This window comes from Amborella trichopoda, chromosome 9, assembly GCF_054954075.1.
Source record: "Amborella trichopoda isolate Santa Cruz 75 chromosome 9, AtrichopodaSantaCruz75HAP2 v2.0, whole genome shotgun sequence".
Classification (NCBI taxonomy): domain Eukaryota; kingdom Viridiplantae; phylum Streptophyta; class Magnoliopsida; order Amborellales; family Amborellaceae; genus Amborella; species Amborella trichopoda.
In genome coordinates, this window is record NC_142344.1 from 55,447,414 (window position 1) to 55,467,888 (window position 20,475).

At 35.7% G+C, this 20,475-nt stretch overlaps 2 protein-coding genes across 8 annotated transcripts in view; one reads left to right on the top strand and one right to left on the bottom strand.

Annotated features, from left to right (window-relative positions):
- Window positions 1-274: 274 nt before the first annotated feature.
- Window positions 275-7,488, top strand: LOC18447785 (GroES-like zinc-binding alcohol dehydrogenase family protein). The gene is made up of 6 exons (XM_011630076.3): window positions 275-450; window positions 865-932; window positions 4,574-4,810; window positions 5,345-5,635; window positions 6,400-6,587; window positions 7,012-7,488. Exons 1-6 carry the CDS (start codon window positions 333-335, stop codon window positions 7,202-7,204), a joined length of 1,095 nt encoding a protein of 364 aa, XP_011628378.2. The 5' UTR covers window positions 275-332; the 3' UTR covers window positions 7,205-7,488.
- An 8,445-nt stretch (window positions 7,489-15,933) lies between these two features.
- Window positions 15,934-20,475, bottom strand: part of NRPD1A (nuclear RNA polymerase D1A) — a 65,721-nt gene continuing 61,179 nt past the window's right edge. For all 7 annotated transcript variants that reach the window (XR_016040215.1, XR_016040214.1, XR_016040213.1 and 4 more), the window contains 2 exons: window positions 18,776-18,887; window positions 15,934-16,572 (listed from right to left, as the gene is read on the bottom strand). Coding sequence is in view for 4 of the 7 variants with exons in the window: in XM_088846031.1 (XP_088702157.1) it covers window positions 16,453-16,572; window positions 18,776-18,887 (232 nt within the window). In the remaining 3 variants the exon portion in view is untranslated. The remainder of the gene's footprint in view (window positions 16,573-18,775; window positions 18,888-20,475) is intronic.

Genomic DNA, 20,475 nt, shown 5'->3' on the forward strand with positions numbered 1-20,475 from the left:
ACCACGTGGATCCCGAGGGTCTACGTGGACTGTAAGTTATGGAGAGCGGGCACTACGTCTATATCCGTTTGAAATTTATATATTATATATGGATTATCCCAACTTGTCCATCAGAAAAACATGGCCGTATCTCTCTGACACTTCAAAAAATCCCTACGTTTTCTCAGAGGATCACGACAAGATTGCCACCCTTTTAATGACAACGCCACTTCTCAGTCTCTTTTTACAGAGCTAGAGCTCGAGCTCGAGCTCCTCTCTTTTATATAGCAGTCATAGTAGCAGGGGTTAGAGCTTTTGCAGAAGGAATAGGAGTAGTGATAGATTTAGAGAACATGGGTAAAGGGGCCATGTCTCATGGAGTTTCAGAAGAAGGGGAACCTGAGAACATGGCTGCTTGGCTTCTTGGTGTTAATAATCTCAAGATTCAGCCTTTCAAGCTCCCTCCTCTTGGTGAGTTTTGTCTCTGTTTCATTGGGACTTTAATAGTTTGATTCAATCTCTCTCCACACACTTATCTCTGTTTATCTATCTGGATTGTGTAAATTATGACATGATGTTTATATCTCTCCATCTCTATCTCGCTCTGTATAGCTGTATCTATCTATCTCTTTTATGTGTGAATTGTGATATGATGTTTATATCTCGAATTTGAATTGTCTTTGGATCCTTTCTCTTTTCTATTTTATCTTTCCTTTCGAGATTTTCCATTTCTGGGTCTGATTAGGTTAGGGTTTTTGTTATTTTGAGATGTGTTCACTTGTTGTTCTCTTTCCATTTTCTTTTTGCTGATTTTAGTTTGCAGGGACAGTGCATGTATTTTGCTAGGGTTCTTTTGGCTTATGGTAAGTGTTTGTTTTTGTGCAGGTCCACATGAAGTCAGAGTGAGAATGAAAGCAGTGGGTATATGTGGGAGCGATGTGCACTATTTGAAGGTATTTTATTGCCTTTAATGCCCACTGTGATGCTTTTGTGGTAATTCACTATGTATATAGATGCTCTGGATTTCTGTAAAAAATTGCTTGTTAGCAACTGCATCCAACATCTATAAATGCAAATGTATAAACCATGTTTCATTTGAAATTGGAACACATTCACACACGCATGTATATTTAAATATCTAGAGAGAGAGAGAGAGAGAGAGAGAGAGAGAGTTCATATTAGCCCCTGGGGCTATGGAGCTGTAACGACCCTGAATTTTGGGATCTCAAAAATAATGTTGATAGAAATAAATACAAACAATAATAATAATAATAATAATAATAATAATAATAATAATAAATAAATAAATAAATAAATAAATAAAATATAATATAATATAATACTTACATGAAGAAATAATTTTTGAATGAGAGTCCTACCATGTGGACTATTTACATAAAGTGGTCCATAAAAGACCACTCCTTATCTTATTCCTTTTAATTAATGTGTTAGCTTTGTTACCAAAATTAACGTGTTTGGCCCTCTTTCTTGTTACTTTTGACGTGGCAGGTTAGTATGCCATCTCCCATTTTATATTATAATCTATTACCCATTTTATATTCTCATTTAATATTTTATTGACACTTCACTTGAGGTGTCATGAAAAGTACCTCTCTCTCTATCTCCTAAACAAAGTCTCTCTCTATCTTGGATGAGCGTTATATAAAAAATAATAATAATAATAATAATAAAAAAAAAAGTTTTAAAAATTGATGGTTCATCACCTGACTTGGCTAACTCAACAGCCCCGTCAATGTAGTTGAGAGACCTTTAAAAAGGGTCTTAAAAATTTTAAAGGCCTCACTCTCTCATAAAAACCCTTATTGGGCTTAGTTTTAACAGGGGTTGAGACTCTCTTTCATCAAACGCGCTCTCTCACTCTCTCTCGTGTTTACTGGATGGGAGTTGGAAAATGGTGAGGTAATCTTATATATTAGTTTGGACTTTTGGTTGGAGCTTTATGGATTTTTTGGATGGTAGACCTATTAGAGTTTGGAGGACAATGTTACTAAGCCAATACCAGCCAAGCTTGAGGGGGTCCCCAGCAACAATAATATATTTTGGTAGATGCTTGTAGGGCAATGATAATTACATATCAGGGTAATTTAAGGAGTAAGTGATCACATTCTTTTGAAAAATAGTCAGTTTTCAATAAAATAATGATATTTCTATCCAATATCTTTATTTTATTAGTTTTATGAGTAAGTGACATCATCTGCTTGAAAAATAGTCTGTTTTAATAAATAGTGATATTTCCATCCGGGATCTTTATTTGATAAGTTTTATGTGCAAATGACAGCCTTATTATTTGAAACTGATATTTTTGCATTTGATTATAGCATTGTCTATAAAATGTTTATTTGCGAATTGACATCCCATAAATTGTGATAATTCTGTATTCTTGGATTTCTATAAGAGTTTTTCTATACATACTAGATTGGCAATTATGCTAGAATGTCTTTACGAATTGCTACCTTTTTGAATTTGAGCCCAAAATATTTGACTGGTTATTTTTGAAATGTTATTGAAAGTGACTGTTATTAATGGTTTCAGTGAAATTCATATTAATAATTTCAGTGCTATGTTAAGGACATGATATTGCTGTTTTTGAATGTTTAAAGAGATTAAGAAATACTTTAAGTATGCAAGTGGGCTCATCCGGTTCGCTGGTGAGGTATAAGTGGATCTATCCGGTACATCGGTAGGGATTAATTGGACTCATCCGGTACGTCGGTGAGGCATAAGTAGACCTGCAGAGATTAAGTGGACTTATTTTGGACGTCGATAGGGATTAAGTGGACCCATCAGGACGCTGATGGGGTATATAGGTGACCTACTTGGGACGTCAGTAGGGTATTTTGTGAAATCCCTTAAATTATGCACTACCGTTAAAATGTTATATGCATTTCAATTATTCGGATTATACTTAATTATGCATTTTTTAAAGTGAAACTGTTGATGCATTTCTGTTAATAGATCTCATTTTTCAAAATATTGATATCTTTCAATCATGATTATTTTTAAGATTATGATGATCACTTACTGAGTAGCCAAACTCATCAAACTATGGTAAACATTTTTTTTAGGATAACTGTGGTTTCATATTGAGTGCTTGTCAGGATCAACTTTGAAAGATATTGTAGTTGTGCTTAAACTTTTTTTTGTTACTTTGTAAGAATTCGCCATTGTAAATTTGTCCTGTCAAGAGATGTATATACGTTTAGATCTATATGTTAATATTAGTCATGAACAGAGTTTATATAGATTTGAAAAAAAAAAAGACATCTAAAATTGCTTTGTTTTGACTGTCACATCTCAGGAATATCAGTATTTTAAATTCTTGGGGTGTGACAGGAGCATTATAGGTCTGATGGCCCATATGGAATCCCACAGAAAATGAAAAGGCAGCGTTGCATGTTAGAATTCTGTTTTATCCTTGAGAGAAAGAGTCTGATGTGACCTAAATTTTAGATGTATGCCTCGTCTAGGTGCTCCAGAGAAAAATAAAAAGAATATATATGCACCAAATATGTGGCTAGAATGTGTATGCCATTTTCGATGAATTTAAGTTGTCTAGATCATCACACTCTCATTTCTTTCCACATTATAACCAAACTTCTAGTCAAGTTGAAATTTTGCCAAAAATTGGAGATAATTAGAAAATTAAAGTTCAGAGAAAATTGTCCTAAATTTAGAATGTCATTCCAGGAATCAGATCCTTTGGCGGATTGAATTCTCTTGCAATTGTGTTTCTGTTTTTTTTTTTTTCATTGGCTGATTGTGGCCTAGACCTTTAAACTGTGATTCATATATATTGATTCTCAAATCTGATTCCAAGTGATAGATTGGAGTAGTTTCTGAGGAATTGTCACTCTGAATGCAAACTTGAAGGCGTTACCTGTTTTTGTTATTTTGGAAAGCATTATCTGTTTTCATTTTTGTGTATAGGAATGTTTTCATTTTTGTGTATAGGAATGTGGCTAAGTTAGATGCTGGTTTTCTTTTCTTTACGTTAAATGTGCAGTTATTTCTTGCTCCATTTGTGGTTATTTGAGTATGGTTAATTTAGGCGATGAATCTAACATTGAAACAACATGTCAAGAACTTTGGTTGTGCACTGTAGTTTCTGGTTCTCCTTGCTTTCAAGGGAAAATGGATTCTATGTTGTGACCTTGTGTAGTTTTGTTGATATCAACTTTGATTTAACTTACTTGACTAACTCCTTGTACATTTCTAGGGGAATCGTACCTTCACCCAATCTAACCTTATTATTGAATTTTAGCAAGAAAAATGTGTTTATAAGGTTTGTCACAGCAGGAAACTCTGATTTTAGGATCTTTTGGATCCCCTGTCGCTTTCCCTTTCCTTATTTCCTTTTTGGCTTTCTGGGGACTTGATTTTGTTTGTGTTTATTAATGGAAAAATGGGTTTCTTGTTTTATATGATAGTATAAAAGTAGCTGATTGGTAACTTCCAGGTTAACATAAACTTTTTATTCCTAATATGAATTTCCTTTTACCGTATGCTATATTGGTTCTTGATCTCTGGCGTTACTTCTTTATTTTCATGTGATCCTTTGTATTGTTCTTCACAGAATATGAGGTGTGCTGATTTTATTGTTAAAGAACCTATGGTCATTGGGCATGAGTGCGCTGGTATAATTGACGAAGTAGGGAGCAAGGTGAATACACTGGTTGTTGGTGACCGTGTAGCTTTGGAGCCTGGAATCAGTTGTTGGCACTGCAACTACTGCAAAGCGGGATCCTACAATTTGTGCCCTGATATGAAGTTTTTTGCAACACCTCCAGTGCATGGCTCTCTGGCAAATCAGGTTTGCCTACCTATTTTGAAACAAGAAATCAAGTATTTTTCTTTTCTGATGACCCATTTTTTGGTTTTTCTCTTGCCATCAAAATAAATGAACATTGAAACAGATAGAAAAAAGGGGTGGCTAGGTTTGTTATGAATTAGTCATGGTTGGATAGGTGACTTTGGTTTATGAGTTCACATTACCCAAGTTCACATGAGTCATGGTCGAGGGATGAACCTCTTTTATCTCATCAACTGTTGGCTAGTTTACCCTTTTTGAGCCTTCCATATCCATTGTTGAGCTAAATACTTTATGGGATTCTAAAGGTATTATGCTATACACGTCCATCCTATGACATATGGCACTCTTGGCTGTTTCCACCATCAGTTCCCACTGACAGAGGGAGGTCAACAATACAAGGTTAAATGTCCCTTCGGGCCCACCTTCAGTCAATATACATCCATGAATCCATCAGTTTGAACCAGCGGAGAATGTAGTTTTGAGTGCCATATACCAGCGGTTAATAATATATCCTTATGGGATTTGTTATTGCAGGTTGTTCATCCTGCTGATCTGTGTTTTAAGCTGCCTGAAAATGTGAGCTTGGAAGAAGGTGCAATGTGTGAGCCCCTTAGTGTTGGTATCCATGCTTGTCGTCGAGCAAATGCTGGACCAGAGACCAATGTATTGGTAATGGGGGCTGGCCCAATAGGCCTTGTTACAATGCTCGCAGCCCGTGCTTTCGGAGCCCCAAAGGTTGTTATAGTGGATGTAGATGACCAACGATTATCTTTTGCCAAAGCGATTGGTGCACATCAAATTGTCAAAGTTTCTACAGATATGCAGGTACTTACCATCAATTTGAGTCATGATAAAATTCCCAGTGTCCTCTGTGTGTGTGCGTGTGTGTTTTCTTGACTTGGGGAATGATGTTCTTCAAGATGACTTCCTTGTGACTCTCATAGTTAAAAGAGAACAATAAGAGAAAAAAGCTTGTGATTCTAAAGCTGTTAGAAACCATTTTATGGTGGCAATCTCTGAGCTTCACTTGAATGATTTTCCCCTTTTATTTTTTTTGAAGATGGTAAAAAATTTATTAGAGAGGAAAATGGCGCAGATAAGAAGTAGAATAAGAAAGAGGGCCTGAGGCGGGTGTTGAGCAGACTTGCAACTGCTACTGAGTTATCGGTGATCCAATTTCCTGGATTACCTCATACAACTGGGATGACCTTCTTGCTTTGTAATTCTCACATTGTGTTTTATCTCATGCAGGTTTTCCAGTTTAGCAATGCAAACTTAGCAAGAGATTAGAAAGAAGCTCAATACATAAAGTTTGGGTTAATTGTATAATTTCTTTAATTCCTTTTGTAAACTTAGTTCCAAAATGACTTGTTTCAATTTTATTAATGCTTCAGTCATTGTATGGTAGATGACTTGAAATAGCATGAACTGTACTGTGGCCATTCTAATTAATAATTATTAAATTACAGTAGACTTTTTTCACCTATTTGTTTCTAAGTAATCTTAGATTTTTTGGATCCTGTTTCAAATATGTCTCAGTTGACTGCTTTCGTAGAAAGATTTACATTAACTGAATTGCTACTGCACAGGATGTCGAGGAAGACGTAGGCCGAATAGAAAGAGCAATGGAGGGTGCAGTTGATATAACATTTGATTGTGCTGGCTTTGGCAAAACTATGTCGACTGCCCTGAAGGCAACACGTGCTGGCGGTAAAGTTTGCCTTGTGGGAATGGGACACAACGAGATGACTGTGCCCCTGACTCCTGCTGCTGCAAGGTCTCTCTCTCTCTCTCTCTATTGGTTTTTGGGACTTCTCCAATCCATTAATAAGCAAGCCTCAAACTGGATGACCATTCCTGCCCCCTTAGTATATTCCAAGTCATTGTTGGTAGGTAAACCACTAAAACCCCCCAGTTGATTTACGCTAAAGGTTGAGCGGTGGTTCTAAAAGTTCCTAAATATCCAATCTCTTTGAGAAGGGTTAAACAACTATGACCAATCAAGCTAAGAAAAGCCAACCAAAGTTGTGTGCTTGGTCCATATGCTCAGTGACATGTTTTGATTACACTTGCTGAGTTACTTGGATGATTCAAAGAATGATTTATGCACAGTTTTCTTGAGAGAGAAAAAAAGGATTTTTTTTTTTTTGAATGTTAGAGAGAAAAGTAACACTTTAACATTGGTATTGTTTGATTACCAGAGAAGTGGATGTTGTTGGTGTCTTTCGATACCGAAACACATGGCCTCTTTGCCTCGAGTTCTTGAGCAGTGGAAAGATCGATGTGAAGCCTTTGATAACGCATAGGTTTGGGTTCTCTGAAAAGGAGGTTGAAGACGCCTTCGAGACTAGTGCTCGAGGTGGTAATGCTATCAAGGTTATGTTCAATCTTTAGAGCAAACCCATATTTCATTCTGATTAATGGATTTTACTAAGTTTCGTCTCGACAATTACTGGTAGCATTTTTTTCCAGTGGGAGAGGGAAGAAGAAGCGTTATTGTTGGTTAATGCTTATTTTCTGAATGTTACTAAGCGTTAACGTGTGTGAAGTGTTATTTTCATCATGGATGAGCTGAAGGACAGTTGCTGGTTTTTGCTTTTCAATCTGTACAAAGAACAGGTTCAGCTTTTAATTTGTAAAACATTAGAAACACATATATATTACTGGTTTGCTGGATATATTATTATTCTCCAACTTGCTAAATATGCATTCGAGGTGACCATCTACCTTCGAAAAATATTACCTTCAATTGACCAAATCTCAAAGATCCTATGTTCTCTCTCTTTCTAACCAAAGACCCAAAGATCTCTGGCTGGCCAAACCCAACCCAAAATCTTGATATTCCAAAGCACCGTCTCTGTTTCCCTTCTCTTAATACTCTTAAGTCACTCCTCATTGCTCAAATCTGGAAGTCCCAATCGCTGTTCTTCATTGCTCAGATATGAAAATCCCAAACCTTTTTCTCACTCACTTACTCATTGGCTCACATTGCTCAAATCTGAAAATCCCAATCTCTCTCTCTCTCTCAACTTTAAAACCTAATTTTCCCTCTTGAACCTAAGCAAGTATGCTTATATGTTCTCTTTCTCTCAATTTAAGCCCCATACACTCTTACCCCGAAGTGAGGCGAATCCGAAGTGAAGCAAAGCGAGTCTTGGGTACGCTATTTCAGTCCGTTTTGGGCTACTTTGGTTAGATTCGGGTTAATTTCAGGCCTATTCGGTCGAAACTTTGGCCTTTTCGGTTGATGCCAAGAAATATCTATATAAAAATATTGTATTTTTTTAAAAAATTTTTCCGTTATTTATATATGTATTTTTTATATAGATATCTAATTTATTTATATTGAATTAGAAAAATCCTGAAGTCTTCCGTCGAATCAGCCGAAATACTGAATTGTTTCATTTTTTCCACCAAACCCTCGGTAGTAAATCTACACCATTGCTTAACAGTAAGTCTACCCACTTAAAATCCATATTGGATGTGGATTTGTAGTCCAAAATTTGCAAATCTGTATAGATTGCAATGAATATCAAGACTATTCATTTCAACTATTCAAAGATTTTCAGGTCGAAGGTGTGTTTAGAGCTCCAAATTAATGGGCCTAAGCTGAAAACGGATTCACAGTGAATTGGGATGTGTTTTGGATCCTAAGTTCTAATTTTCCAAAATTAAAAAATAAAGATTTGTTCATTTTCTTCTGAGATTATGTATTTTGAGACTTACGTCTTATACTCAATGTAATGATAAAAAAGAAATTCAACTAATTAATGTAGAAAATGGAAGCGAAATACATTTGACGAGTTTCCTGCAAGCATCTTTTGTTGGAGACAATAATGGTAATAAATACTTCAAAATGGAAAGATGAACTGCTGAAGGCTGACACACTTAATTGAAATGTTACATAAATAATCGAACTATCAAGTGACTAATATTATGAGATTCATTATATAGATTAAGGAGCAACTACTAATATTATTAGATTCATTATATAGATTTAAGCAGCAACTAAAAGGGTGAGAGGCCTAAAAGAATATGGATGGAAGTAATGAGAAAATATTAGAGAACTTATGGTCTAATTATAGTAATAGTAATAGTAATAGTATTAGTAATAGTATTACTATTATCAGTAGTAATAGCATTACTATTAATAATAATATTACTATCACTTAAGCATATTGTACAACAAATCCCTTGGGCAATATTAGATTATGGGGAAGATTTATGGATTCAAGCATCACTAACCCATTGTTTAAAGAAAATATCGGATGTTGAGTTCTTGAACGTCTAGATCTTTCCTTTAAAAAATTCGATGGACCTTGTTCGATCGTGGAATGTCATTTTTAGGCAAGTAGAGTGCGAACTGTGCGAGTAAATTTTCTTTTTCTCTAAGGTTGTTCAATGGGTTGTAGAGATCACATATACAAAATTTGTGATCCAAAAAGTGTTTCTAACTTAACTTTGCCTGAAGGAGCAAATGGACAATATGCTCCAGTCGGAGCATGAAATCTCCAAGCTAAGTTAATTTTATTATTTTTATATTTGATATCCATTTATATACTACTTATAAATTTCAAAAAATTTCCATATCTTTTGTAGATCCATTTTTTAATAGCAATTACTTGACTAGACCGTTTGGGCAGTAGCCTTGATTGAGTCCTATTGTCTTTCTACATAGGAACGTTTAGGGAACTGACACCCAAGTTCGTGTCGGAGTAAGATAGATAGAGGTCGGCCCATACTCACAATAAACATAAATCCATTGATCGGATGGTGATAATTGTCTCTATAGTCATGTAGATTATAGTATACTTATGATTAGACTTAATAATGGCGAAAGTATTTTGTAGAGGTGTGGCCTGGTACTGACTCCTAGGGGTGGCAAAGGGTCGGGTCAGACCCAGACCTAGACTCAGATCCGAAAAAACAATACAGAACCTATATTAGGATTCGGATCCAACCCAAAAGCAATAAAAATAAAAATATTCAAATGTCATGTTAAATATATACATGTATTATTTAAATATTATAACTAAAATTATAATTATTTATTAAATATTATTAACTTAATAATAGTATTCAAGTCGGATTTGGGTCGGGTTCACATGTACCTGGACCCAGACCCAAATAGTCTTTGGGAACCCAACCCGTCAGATCCAAATCTTAGACCTATACCCAAACCCAGGTCGGATCCAAACGTGGGTCCCGAGGTCGGATCCCGGTCCATTTCCACCCCTATTTGTACACCTGAAGCTAGATAACGCAGTTTTGTCGATAGATTACCCTACAAGTCAATCGTCTCCTCTTTAATGATCTTGAATCTAAATGAAAATGTGTGTGTGACTAAACTTTAGGAGCCGTGTTTAGGGAGGCATTTTTTTTAGCCACATTTGCTTTCAAAGTCGGTTTTCAAGCTTTAGGGATCATATTGTCATTTTCTAAATAGGATCTCATTAATAATTCTCGCATCGCATCGCAGCGAAAAGATATGCTCCATAGGAATAGAAGCAACGGTTTAGAGGGACAAAGTAGCCCTCTTTTTAGGGATAAAAGTATCATTTTAAGTTCAATTTTAATTTGAAGTTCTATTCACATTAGAATTAGGAGCTATGGCGCCAAAATTGAGTTTACAACTAGGGATTCTTTTAGGGTTTTAATTTAAAGTTGAATATTATTCAGAGTGCGCTATTTGAGAATTCTAGTTGAATTCATTGTAGTCATTGAAACTGGCTTGTTACCTAGCTTAGCTCTTTGATTTACTTTATTCAGGTGAAGGGCAAGTTCTATAAGACAACTGTGAAACCAACTTTACATTATGAAAAAAATATTGTGGTCAAGAAACAACATATCTATAGAACGAGTGTAGTTGAGATGATGATGTTGAAATGGGTGAGTGAAAAGACAAGATGAGATAGAATTTAAAATAAATACATTTGAGAGAATTTAGGTGTGGCATCAATGGGCGATAAGATGAGAGAAAGTAGACTTAGGTAGGTTGGTCATGTGTGGCAAGACTTAGTACAACACATGTTAGGAGGTGCACATTAATTCAAGTGAAATGCTAAAGAAAGGCAAGGGGTGGGTCTAAAAAGACATGGTTGGAAGTAATGAGAAAAGATATAAAGACTAACTAGCTCACTGAGGGTATGTCACTTAATAGAGCAGTTGAGACGAGGATGTTGAAATGGATGAGTGAAAAAGACAAGATGAGAAATACATTTGAGAGAATTTAGGTGTGTCACCAATAGACGATAAGATGAGAGAAAATAGATTTAGGTGGGTTAGTCATGTGTGGCAAGACTTAATACAACACATGTTAGGAGGTGCAAATTAATTAAAGTGGAATGCTAGAGAAAGGCAATGGGTGGGCCTAAAAAAACATGGTTGGAAGTAATGAGAAAAGATATAAGGACTAACTAGCTCACTGAGGGTATGCCACTTAATAGAACAGTTGAGACTAGGATGTTGAAATAGATGAGTGAAAAGACAAGATGAGATAGAATTTAAAATAAATACATTTGAGATAATTTAGTTGTGGCACCAATAGATGAAAAGATGAGAGAAAGTAGACTTAGGTAAGTAAGTCATATGTGGCAAGACTTAGTACAACATATGTTAAGAGGTGCAAATTAATTCAAGTGGAATGCTAGAGAAAGGCAAGAGATGGGCTTAAAAAGACATGGTTGGAAGTAATGAGAAAAGATATAAAGACTAACTAGCTCATTAAGGGTATGTCACTTAATAGAGTAGAATAACGGATCAAGATTTATATAACCAACCATAATTAGTTAGGAAAAAACTTCGATGATGATGATGACGACATTAGCTATTTGATTTCTTCAGTCACTTTCGAATTTATACTAGAAGATGAAATAACATAACACAATCAAGGAATTAATTGATAAAAGATATAGTTAATGTTAAAAAAATTCCCATGATTTTTTAAAAAGATTCATGCTTTATTTGAATATGCCTAGTATGAATTTGGGAAATAATTTAAATTACAAATATATTCTTACTCAATATTTTCAAACAAATTATTGCTAATTAAAATTTTAGATTTGTAAAAATATTCTCAATGAATAAAAAACAGCCCGCCTAGCGCCTAGACGGGCCAGGGGGTGCAGTGCATCACCCAAGCCTATGTGGGTTTCTTGGGTGGGGAGACCGCCGGATGTCCTGGGCACGGAGTCCCTGGGTGACCACCTAGGCACTTTAGGGCAGCCACCTAGGCGCTTCAGACCCGCCTATATGCGCACCCAAGACTACACCCCTTTGTTTACCATTAGAATGAAAAAATAAAATAAAAACAATCACTTATTTACATTTCTAAGAGATCAAATGGGTATTTCAGAGCATTGAAAAATCGATTCAAACATCGTTTTTTTTGTTTGGATTTGATTTTGATGATTTTTGAAGCTTATTAGAGGGTTTTTGGGAAGTATTTGAGACCGAGAAACATCTCAAACATTGAAGATTGAATATTGAGCAAAAAGGTTAGTTAAAAATCTTCATATTTGAGATTTTATTTATTATTTCAATGTCTTTTTCGGGTTATTCTGGAAGTGGTGATCCGGGGTAGAAGTATGGTTATAACTCAAATCCAAATGACAAAAATTGTATTATATCCAAAATCGTATACGATATAATTATTGTGAAAAAGATACTAATGTTAATATAACCAGCTCAAAAAACCCCTTATCGGTATCAGGAGGAATGTTCCCTCTTGTAAAAATGTTCTTGAAACTATCGAATGGAAGATTAAGCAATACATGAGTTCAACAAAATAAACACAAGAACAAAAGTCTTGACATTTAGATAAGTCTATTTCTGGTTCTTTTAGAAGTGACGATCCGGGTTGAAAGTGTGGTTATAACTTGAAAACAAATGATAAAAATTATATAAGGCATTTTTTTTTTAAAAAAAAGATAACAATGGGGGTATTAACCGAATCAAGAAACGCCTAGCCCGTATTAAAGAGAATGTTGTTTTTCATAAAAAAGTTCCTAAAGTTATTAGGGATGAGATCAGACAGTAATTGAAATCAGACAGTAATTGAATTGAGTAAAACCAGAAAAGGACCCTTCTTATATAAAAATATATTCTTCAGGTTCTTCTAGAAGTGGCGATCCGGGTGCGAAGTATGGTCATAACATAAATTTGAATGACAAAAATTGTATACGGTCTAATAATTGAAGAAATGATACTAATGGGGCATTTACCGAAAATACCTTGACGGTATTAAGAGGGATCTTGCCCCGTGCAAAAATGTTCCTGAAGCTATTATGGAGAAGATGAAACAATATTTGAGTTCAATGAAAAACAAAAAGCAAGAAAAGAGTGAAGACACACCGTGTAGAGCAGCCAAGGCTCCTACGACGTCATCTGCACAGAGTAAGAGGGAGGTAAAAGAAGAAGAAGAAGAAGCAGATTCAGAAGAAACAAATGACGAGTGTTATGTTGAAAAAGGAGATACTCTGATAATAATGGCGTTGAATCCGATGCATATGATGAAACTTACCCTACTATTTCTAATGATGACTGAAGACATTTAACTCTTTGAGTCTTAGACTGTATAATTTTTTTTTTTCTTTCTACTATCTACTCTTGTGCATGCCTGTATGGTTGTCATGGTATGGAAATATGGATTTTGGAATGATAGGAACTACGGAGCATGGAGTATGGTCTATGGAGTTTATGTTTGTACTAATAGTTTATCTATTACAAATATAAAATGGTTTAAAACTTTTTGGATTAGGGGATTTTTATTATTTTATGATGTATACTCATATTCCCCTACCCTAGGTCCTAGGCTGCCCAAGTTTTGGGTAGCGACCTAGGCATTGGGCGGCCAGAACCCCGGCTGCGTAGGCACCGCTCGGCGTTTTTTGGAACACTTAATATTCTGGATACAAGATTTTGGAGTAGAAAATTCTGATTTCACAATAGGAAAGGTATAGCTTAAAATAACAATATGTACACATATTTTTTGGACCTTCCATTTCAAGTAATGGCAATGTCTAGAATAAGAATTGGTGGGGTTTTGATTTGAAGAATTTCGTAAAGCTGCAGTCCATAAGAGTTGCTATGGTTTTGGACCAAATTCAAACAGAAACATTTGGGGAAGCAAATAAAAACTAAAACCAAATGAGAAGTTATAAAGGAATCGCAGCCAAACCCTTACTTGTAAAAGAATGTACCATAGAGTCATGGATTTCAAAATATGATGATTGGGAAGATTGGCCAAAATTGCAGTCCTAAACTACCTTAAAATGCATCAATCACTCATCTAAGAAGCAAAATTTGCAAGTTCTTGGCACTTTTGAACATTTACAAAATTGTAAAGGCAAAAGATTCTCCATAGGAAACAACAAATGGGATTTCAGAAATCAATTCACCTCTGATAATTTGTACTTTATTTTCCTCAGCTGTAATGCCCACATTGAGGAAGAAATCATTCTATATTTAAGAAATGTTTTTTCACCACATTTTCTTGCTTTTCAAGGTGGTGCATTGGAAGCGGGAACCAGCCACTGTAGTCCTAAATCAGCCAACCTTTTCCTGCTAAAGAAAATATAGTTAGAAGATCAGAGAGGTGAGTCCAACACATGTGACTTCAACTTTGATACAAGGAAAGAAATTATACTACCATTCAAACAAATAAAATAGAAATTACAAGATCAGGGTTTCAGCATAGCCTCTGCGTTCTAAAGTCTAAACATTTCATTTTGATAGGGAACTTTTGTAAACCCTAGGAAAATACGTTTTACTGTAACAAGAAAATGCATACATGACGCGCGCGACAAGCAAGGGGCTTGGACTGTCCATCTTGTACAGTAGTATGTGAATACAACATGTAACATACAATGTGTAACTTGAATGAACAATCGAAACATGAGAAAATATACCATAATATGACAAAGTAAAGGGGCATCCACTGCCTGTTTCTGATGACGGACAGCGGAGATTAATTGCACTGGGGTGAATATCCACGTGGGTCCTCTATATATCTCCACTATCTTTCATCAGGAATGGGTGATAGGTGATTGGTGCCCCTTTGGAGTATACCATACAGTCTTTTAGATTATGGTATACTTTCCCCAAAAACATTACAAGAACTACATTACCAGAAAATGGAACAGAATATTGGTTGTGTGCAACTTATAGAAAAACCGAACGAGGAAAAATACAATGTGCTTACGTGATGAGATTAAAGCTAGAAGGCATCTCAAAAGTAGACTTTGGCTTGTTCTCCTCCAACATGGCAGCATAGCTCTTTGAACTGTTGTATCGTGTGGTCCATGTAACGAAAAATACATGTTGAAAGCCACCAACTATAAACAGCACCTTTATAAAACTTGTGCAAAATTGTCAAAGAAGGAACACCAATTTTGTTAGGAGACTCATCATGAGCCATTAAGGACATGGAAACCTTTGCCTAGTCACATTAGAAGCTGTTCACGTTGGTACCATCAACACTGAAAATTACAAGAAATGGATTCACATGTTTTCTACCAAATTTCCTATTTGTTTTTTATATATATTCCTTCCCCAAGGTTTCTGTAACTCATTATTTGTTTTTCTCACAATTTTTTAGCCCATTCTGATGATATCCTTATTCCTTCCCCACTTCCCATTTGTTTCTCCACTACGTTCTCATTCTGCACATTAATTCTACTCCAATTTCCCATACCATGTCCTATTTTCACATCTAATTTCATGAACTATTTGTATCATTTACCCATGGTTTTCAATGGTTGAGGACCCAAAGTGCTCTAAATCCTGCTCTTACTATCCAAGATAAATATCCTGAAAAGGAAAATGGATTGGAGCAAATGTTTCATCTTTATTGCCATCTCAAAATCTGACCCAAGCCATCCCTTGAAATGGAATATAGAAGGATCAGATTTTTAGGAGCTCTAAATTCAATTTCTTATGATGGAGATCAATTTGCAGCTGGTTTAAAGTGTTTTTGTATCCTCAATCAAAAAGGTGGATCATGAGGTGCTGCTGAAAAGTTATATACCCTTTATTAATAGACATGTATGTAGACAATCATATCCATCAACTCACAGAAAAACCACATAAGTTGAAAAAAGGAAGGGGCAATGTAAAGAAACATGTTGGAAGGCCAAAAATCTTCACATGAACATTTTATTATGAAATATACATAAACACGTAACAAAATCTGTACATACAATGATACAATTGATTGATTGAGTGTTTCCTCACCATACAATTTTTTAGCAGCATCGCCCATCATGTACATTACTCAACATTTCTTGGAACTCCCAGTTGTAGATTCAAATATTCAAAGAAGAAGATCATAGTACAGTCTGGCTACGCAAAAAGATATTAAAGGTTCCTATTTCAGGCACCTAGCTTCATGGTTACGGTGTTGACAAATTGCATCACAAAGCCACAGATTTGATTACCACCAGTGACTTACAAAAAGAACGATTCCTAGTACATGAAGCAGAAGAATATACTTTCAATTATGTTTTTGAGTTGGACCAAATAAGGTAACTGCTTTGATTCAATGCTGCCTTTAGTGACAAAATCGACTCCAAAACTCAAATGCAATAGCAGCTGAAAGAAGCTCAGCACGAGTAGTAACACTCTTCCGATATGAGAAATCAACTTCAGATCCATCTTCCCATACCACCAGGAACACACTTCCGATATGAGAAGTCAACTTCAGATCCATCTTCCCATACCACCACAAAACATTCTGATTGAGGATATGAGGGGTTATGCCCAACCTGCCAATCACAAATAGATCATGAAAACACGAACCAATAAAGCAAATTATCGATAAAACTTAAACAAACCATCATATAATGAGCAAACAAAAAAAAGAGTTCTTCAAAGAGATACATGTGGGCAAAGGGACCCATACTATAGAGCATAAGCCCATTGGCTTATATATAATGTGTTTGTGTTGCTGATTTACTGATAGGAATGTGCAATTTCAATAACAAACTCTCAAACTTAAATGGATGCCTAAGCAATATACGAAAGAAAGAATATTTAAATATTTCAAGAAATGATTTTATTTAATATTGCTAATGATTTTTTTTTTTAAGTATATTGCTAATGATTTTTTTTGATATGCAAAGCAGATAAAAATGAGGAACTAAAATTTAATCCTATATTAGCCAAAGCATTTACATCGTACAGAAACAAACCACTGCAAGGAAACACGTGTGGACCCAACCATGTGTTTGACATGGTACAAAATTATTTGGCCACGGATAAGAATCAGTTGTAAGTCAGATAAGTCCAATATGAGCTATTTAGAAATGAGTACATCCTCAGGAGCTGAGAGTGTTTCTTTATGAGGTCGTTTAATGCATGACCACTGTGGTGACAGCCATACAGAGAGAGTGGTGTGTCCAAGCCTCCAAGCCGATTCGCTTTCAGTGGAATGCAAACGGCTAATTTGCTGTAAGTTTGCAACAGGGATCCTATCCTTCTTTCTAGGTATCTTTGGAATTGAAGGGGATTTTCAAGGTCGTCTGACTCTCCATAAGTCTCCATGGCTTGTGGTTCATTTCCTTGAAAAGCTATGTTCCTAATGGGATTTGTCTAGTGATGGTCTTTTGCAGAATGAAGTTCATTCTGCATATGCATAACAAATTATGACCTGATGGGAGCTGCTAATGTCTATCAAAATAACTAAAAATACTGCAACCTGGGAGTAAAGAGATAAACTCTCAGCTACTACTACTAAACAAATGAAAATATCAGCACACAGTGGATGAAATTTATGGCACCAGAGGAATCATGGACTTATGGCCAGCTTCTCTCTCAAATTTGTCCATATAACTAATACTCAGAAAAGCTAAAGCTATTCTTGAGGAGCTCCCCTACAAGATACAATCACCATAAAGGATGGGTGCAACAACATTGATATGCCACAAAGGGATTTCTACAGGCATATTCACCTATACATAAGGGAGGAATGCGGCATGTTCGAGGATATTTACGCAGTCAATTTTTCATGTTTGTCAAAAGTAGACCCCATTGTCCAACATGGCTACGAAGAGAGATGAGGAGTTTCACAACAAAAAAAGTTGAGGGTCAACTGCATAGGCTCCATAGAAGGAGTCTCAATCGTGGAAGGAATGGGTTTAAGTATGAATTCAATAGACATTAATATAGTTGTAATTCATGGCTGTGCCATGGCGCTGGAACGCCAGCTATTTCAGTCTAGTTTTTAAAGAAAATGGTGTATAGGTACCTGGCTTTTCATTGAGAATACGCAGGTTAGCAATAACTATAGGTTTTATCAGTATGGAATAAGTTGTAGATGTCAATGCTCCTTGCACCAGCACACCATCTAGACTGTATTAGTCATTAAATTAACGAACTGATAGGGAACTCCCAGCATATTGACCACAAGGAAGAGAACGACCTGAGGACACCAGTATAGAAATCACCTATCACCTATTGTTATATATCAAACATAGGTGCGAAGAAATATGCTCTGATACTACACATGGTACAAGAAAAGTTATGGAACAGAAGAGAGGCATAATCTGTAAAATGAGTGCATATGGAGCAAAATTGTTAGAAATGCATTTTTTTTTGTTTTGTTTTGGGGGGGACGGAGGGAGATGACTCATTCGCATGATGGTACTTTCTGGAATGAATTATCATCTAAACTTAGGTCAATAGATGTTATAACTTCCGATATCTCTCTCCTTCCACGTGGTCATTAGAGCAGTTTTTTGTGCAAACCCTAAATCGCTAGTACATATCCCCAGGGAGGAAGATTAACCATCCACTAGCCCTATACTCAACAGATATAGCAAGAAAATGAAACAAATCGTATTTCATATCTTCACAAGTGTATCAAACATCATTTGATATGTCTGGTGGCTTTACACACATTTCAACACTTTCAATAAATATTCCATAGCATGCACTGTGAAATACATAAATAAACACATCAATCATTACCTTAATTCTGTGAACACCAGTGCCCAATTTTTTATCCTTTCTAGGATGGAAATCTAAGGCCTTCATCACAATGGGTTCGTCCTCTTCATTCAAAAATTCACCCATTTTGTATCTACAAAAGCAAAACAACAGTAAGTAAAGTTCATAATAAATACTCAGTAGAACACAAAACAAGAAATAAACCCAACAAATCAAGTTGGATTGAACCTTACAAACATTCAAAAGCGAAATACTACTTTTTTGTCAAACTCAACTCAAAAGAATCTTTTAAGAAAATTTTTTGGATCATGTACATATTTGGATGAGTATATCAATAAAAGACATGGGTGACACAGACAGCAAACCTAAGCAACCGAGACATGAGAGATTTGGCACTTCAGAACTCAATGACCTGGCCCAACATTAATATAATTATAATAGTTATGTTCATGTTGCCAAAACAAAGATGAAACTTGTCTTGACTTGTTAGCTACAGTTAAATGAAATTCAAACAAGCTGCACATAAGATTGACCTATCAGTGATTGCCTTTGTGCAATAAATCTGTTTGATTGGAAGAAAAATATCACTCGAACAAACAGAATCAAAGCCCTCTCAAAGATTTGCAGGGATGACTTTAAGTATATCTATACATTGTTCCTTACGTGGATGCGAATAGAAAAACCAATTTCAAGTGATCCCCATTGTGTTTGTATTGATAATCCTCTGCATGGCAGAATCTGATAGAGAAACATATCAAGGTTGAGAACTGTTTTCTATAGAGTGAAAGTGTGACCCAGATGCCACCACTGAGAATTACTTAAGCTCAAAAGCATAGATGTGGGGAGGTGGTTGAGGGGTGGTGATCCCTCCTTCAACTCATGCTCTGGTGATCCAAGAGCTCCCCAACAAGGGATCTCAGAACACCCCTCCCCCCCCAAAACACAAAAAACAAAGCTAAAAAATAAGAAATAAAAAACAAAAAAAAATCAAGTGATCTCGATCCCTAACTATAACTCATCTCCACCTGATGGAAGGGGACCACAAAGTGAAGATGGCGATGCAATCTTGGTCTGAATGGATCATGATTCCAGTAGGATTTTCAAATGTTTTCAAATTTTGAACCCAGCGTCTTTGATTTAGTGTTGATTTTCTAGTTAATGACCACCTATCATTTTGTTTTCTATTTTCATGGTCACGGTTTGCATAAGTGCTTAAAAACAAATGAGCTGACTCAAAATTGCCAAGCTAACTCACGCTCAAGGGAGTGCTAAGAAATTGCCTAGGCTATCCAAAAATGGGTCGTTCACTATCATGATTCGCCTAATTCGGCTCTTATCAAGAACCTATACTGTCCTCTTTCTCAAATTTTTTATAGACTTTCAGGCTTTGGAGTACTCATTCTACATGTATGTAGAAAATGCAAAAGAAAATTACACATTTTTATTTTAATAAAATTTAAAACATTAAATAAAACAATATATAGACACATGCATATATCACTCTTAAAAAATAAAATTATAGATACCCCCTTTGGCCATACTTTCTAGGCATGCCACACCTCAATACTTAGTAAATCACACTCCTAACCCCAAAATTTTTTATATTTGCAACCACACAACAAAGTCAAAGGGTAGACTTTTTTTGGACCAAAATACCCTAGGCCACATTTTCCACTTTCTCTCTCTTAGCCTGTTCGACACATTTTTCTGTTAGACCAGCA